At 36.4% G+C, this 4596-nt stretch overlaps 1 protein-coding gene across 1 annotated transcript in view; it reads right to left on the bottom strand.

Annotated features, from left to right (window-relative positions):
- LOC140856620 (cationic amino acid transporter 5-like) overlaps positions 1-970 on the bottom strand; it is a 2062-nt gene extending 1092 nt beyond the window's left edge. The window contains exon 1 of the mRNA XM_073254574.1: positions 1-970. This exon is cut by the window's left edge and continues 1092 nt beyond it. Within this exon, the coding sequence (XP_073110675.1) occupies positions 1-946 (946 nt within the window). The 5' untranslated portion in view covers positions 947-970.
- Between the last annotated feature and the right edge of the window lie 3626 nt (positions 971-4596).

Raw genomic sequence — 4596 nt, 5'->3', positions numbered from 1 at the left:
CCCTCGAAGGATTTCTTGTTTCCTCTGCCATGGTGGCGATGTTATCGTATCCACCATAGGCAAAGTACACGATTGCGGCTGCTTGGAAGACACCTTGGACGCCATGAGGGAGAAAAGGTTTCAGATTGGTAGTGTTTGCACGAGCAAAACCACCAATTATGACGAATACTATGACAACAACGTGGACAGCGGAAGCAATCCAATTGAAGTGAGAGGTCCTCTTGGTGCTGATCATGGCGATTGTTGCGGTGACTGCAAGGATAATCACTGCAATGGGGTCCAATAAATTGAAGCCCTTGGCGAGATGTGTGTGAATTCTCAATGAGTTCGAGGGGCGGTTCAAGAGGGTCGCCAAATATGAAGTCCAAGCCCTGGCAACCGCAGCTTTGCCGACTATGCCTTCTAGAATCAAGTTGGCTGCTGCTATGAACGCAGCGAAGTCCCCCAGCTCCACTCTAAGGTAAGCAAATGAACCCCCTGCCACGGGAATTTCCACCGAGAATTCGGTGTAGCAGAAGACGGAGAGCATGGCGGAGATGCCGGAGGCAACGTAGGAGAGGATTATGGCAGGGCCAGCATGGTCATGGGCTTCTTGGCCTGTGAGGACGAAGATCCCGGCACCGATGACCGAACCAAAGCCAAACCAGGTGAGGTCCCACCAGCTGAGGCAGCGCTTCATGTCATTCTCGCTCTGCTTTCGGACCTCCCCGAGCTCGGTGGCGTCGCTGGATCGGCAAAGGAGGCGGTCCTTGAAGCGGTGGTGGGTCTGACCCAGGGCCGCTTTATAGGCGGCCCAGCTCTCGAAGGACTTCTCAGGGAAGAAGTCTTTCTTGCTGCATCTCCAGTAGCTCCTTGTTTGGAATTCATCAGCTGCTTCTCCCATGGAACCCGTGATGTTTCTCCAGCCACTCTTTGCTGCTACCGGAATAGAGAGGGTGGGTTGCATTGGAAAAGCCTGCTTGTTCTCAGAAGTCAAGCCTGTGGAAGTTCACAGGTGAAGTTGGAGCAGTCACGTGTCAGTAATGGGACCACCATGGAAAGAAATTGTGGGCATGTAGAAAAACCGGCCCATGCTTTCCATGATGGGGCTAGCAACGGGGTCTTCGGCACTGTTAATTTCCAAACTCCCAGCAAATCTTCTGTCTGTAGCTAAGAGTTCTTCCTTCTCGCCTTGAGGCTTGTGGACGTAAAGAATCTCCGTTGAGGTGCCGACAAACCTGTCATCTTCCGTAAGAGAGAGTCTTTGTACACCTTCTAGAGTGCAATAAATTTGACATAGAACACACCACTCAATTATCTTAAAATACATAAAATATTTAACGGTTGGATAAACATTTAATGCCATCTAACTTTCTCTTCCTTCAATTTTTAATGACGAAAATACTCTTTTCTCTATATAATAAAAAAAATAGTATTATCACTTTTTAATATCTTATATGACTTTCTGTGAATATATCTGATGTCTTGTACCATATATACGACTTCCTGTATTTTTATGACATCCTGAATAATATATATGACTTTCTGATGTCTTATATTATTTTCTGTGAATATATATGACATTCCAAACAATATATATAACATCTTTAACAATATATATGACTTTTTAACACCTTATATGACTTTCTATGAGTATATATGATATTTCGAACAATATAGATGACTTTCTGTGAATATATATGATATTTCGAACAACATATATGGCTTCTTAACATATTATATAAGACATCAGAAAGTCATATATATTGTTTGGAATGTCATATTTATTTACAGGAAGGCATATATATTGTTCAAGATGTCATATATATTTAAAAGAAGTCATATAAGGTATTAGGAAGCCATATATATTATTTAGAACGTCATATATATTCATAGAAAGTCATATATATTATTCGGGATGTCATATATACTCACAGAAAGTCATATAAGACGTTAGGAAGCTATATATATTATTCAGGATATCATATATATTCACTGGATGTCATATATATTACTCGAGATGTCATATGTACTCACAGGAAGTCGTATAAGGCATTAGGAAGCCATATATATTGTTCAAGATATTGTATATATTATTTAAGATGTCATATATATTTATAGAAAGTTATACAAGGTATCAGAAAGTCATATATATTATTCATAATGTCCTAAATATATAAGAAGTCATATATATGGTTTAGAATAACATGTATATTTACGAAAAATCATATAAGACATTAGAAAGTAATAATATTATTCTTTCTTTGTTGTATAGAGAAAAAGATATTTTTATCACTGAAAATTAGTGAAAAGAAAAGCTGAGCGACATTAAATGTCTATCCCATCTAAATGTGCTACGTGCTCTAATATTATTGGGTGGTGTGCTACTATTACACCGAATGCGGTGCACAAAGAACTATTCTCTTCCATATAGGGGTGGCAAAAATCGATCCAATCCTCCAATCCAATCTGTATTTGATCCATCTTAAATAGATTTGGGTTTGGATTAAACGGGTTTAAATCGTAAATGGATCGACCTATTTAACTTATTTAATAATCAGATTGGATTCAGATTTTAGATAACTGACCTGTTTAACCCGTTTAATCTGTTTAATAAATGGGTCAGATCGGGTCAGGTCAGGTCGGGTTATAATGCATTTAACCTATTACACTTAGGGCTTAAGGAATAAGTATAATTGAATAAGTCTTTACTCTTTAGGGTCCCAGGTTCTACTCGTTCGTCGTTCGATCGGTTTCACAGTTATTTTCCCCTTTCCTCCTCTAAGGTTTCTCATCCCATCCCTCCTCTTGATCGAGGATCCCCCACTGTCGGCAATAGGTGGCCGTTCACCACCAGATCCTCTCCGTTTGTGGCTGTGCTGAAGGGAACTTGAAGGAATCATGAGATTTCGTTGGTCCGAAGCTTGCGTATTTTCCTCCTCCTCAACCTCCTCCTTTAGACATTGCTCTTCCCCGGTCTCCCCTCATGAGATCGCCCATCGGGACCTAGCCTCCATCTTTAGCCATCGAAATGCGCGACATCACGACAACAACAAACTCGAAGGAATCATGAGATTTCGCTGGTCCGAAGCTTAGATATTCCCATCCGATCTCTGGGGTTGGTGTTCGATTTAGATCCGACGAGTATTCTTAGATTGAATTTTTTTCTTGAATTTGCGTTAGAATTTTTGAGATCTCATAGAGATCTGATCTATTATTTGAAATTCTCTTTGTTCGGCTGATTTAAATTAGAAGTTTTAATCCTTTTTAGTAGTCATTTCTTTTTTCCTTCTTGATTTTACTCTGATTTATGGGTTCAATGGCATTAACCTATTGATGTTCGATCTGACTCTCAGATGATCGTTGTTCTCCTATGATTTAGTTTTATTTATTTATTTATTTATATACTTTTATTTCAAAAAAAATATGTATTTTTTTAATAAATATTATCTTGCATGTCTCATTTATATATTGAACTTTGTTCTGCTTGATATGTGTTTGCAGTATCTGTATGGTCTATGTACAAAGATTTGTTTTAAGATTTATGCAGCGAGGCTATGATGATTTTAAAATATCTTTTTGCTGATTCAACGATTTCTAATAGCAATAATCTTCGATGGCCTTCTTCTACAGAAAATCGATTGTTGTTATTTTGATTTAGTTATAGATGAAATATTAAATCTGAGCCACCTCTTTCTCTTTTTTTTTTAATATTTTATCTATTTTTATTTTTTTATGATTAATATAAGCTTTCATTATATGATATAGATTGATAAAGAGCATGTCATCAATTTAGATCTGAAAAGTGATGATGATGGTGCCAATGAATCGATCTCTGTAGCTTCAAATACAACTACAATTGGTGATTCCACTGATAAACGTAAAAAAAAGTTAACTTCATCAGTTTATCAATTTTTTTAAATAAATGAAGCAACAAAAAATGTAAATACATCAAGTGTGGCATGAAATATCATTTTGGTGGTAAGGTTAGGACTGAAAATTTGAAACGACGTATAGAAAATTATAAGAAGAATCGTGATGTGGGGCAGATGATTTTATCACAATCTCAAAGATCTATATCAATGCAATCTAGTAAATTTAATTCAGAAAAATTTTATAAATTATTGACATATGTAATTATCAAGTATGATCTATCATTTCAAGTTGTTGAGTATGAAGGTATTAGATCCTTATTTGCTTATATTTGTGAGGATGTCAAGTTAGTATCAAAGAATACTGTTAAGGCAGATATGCTGAAATTATATATATATATATAAATTATTATTATGGCTACACTCAATTTCTACTAGGATAAGCTTGACTTCAGATTTGTGGACCTCAATTACCACTGATGGGTATTTATGTTTAACCGCCTATTTTATTGATGAAGAATGGGTATTGCAAAAGAAAGTTCTTAACTTTTATTTCATGCCTCCTCCATACAATGGCATATCTTTGTGTGAAATGATCTATGATTTGTTAATTGATTAGGAGATTGAAAAATAGTTATTTTGTATGATGTTGGATAATACATCAGTAAATGATGTTTTTATTGATATGTTAAAAATCCAACTTAATTTGAAAATGCACCTTACTCAAATAATGAGTTCTTTCATG

Source organism: Elaeis guineensis, chromosome 3 (genome assembly GCF_000442705.2).
Source record: "Elaeis guineensis isolate ETL-2024a chromosome 3, EG11, whole genome shotgun sequence".
Taxonomy (NCBI): Eukaryota; Viridiplantae; Streptophyta; class Magnoliopsida; order Arecales; family Arecaceae; genus Elaeis; species Elaeis guineensis.
The sequence above is the reverse complement of the archived record's forward strand: the minus strand, read 5'-3'. Positions and strand labels throughout refer to the sequence as shown.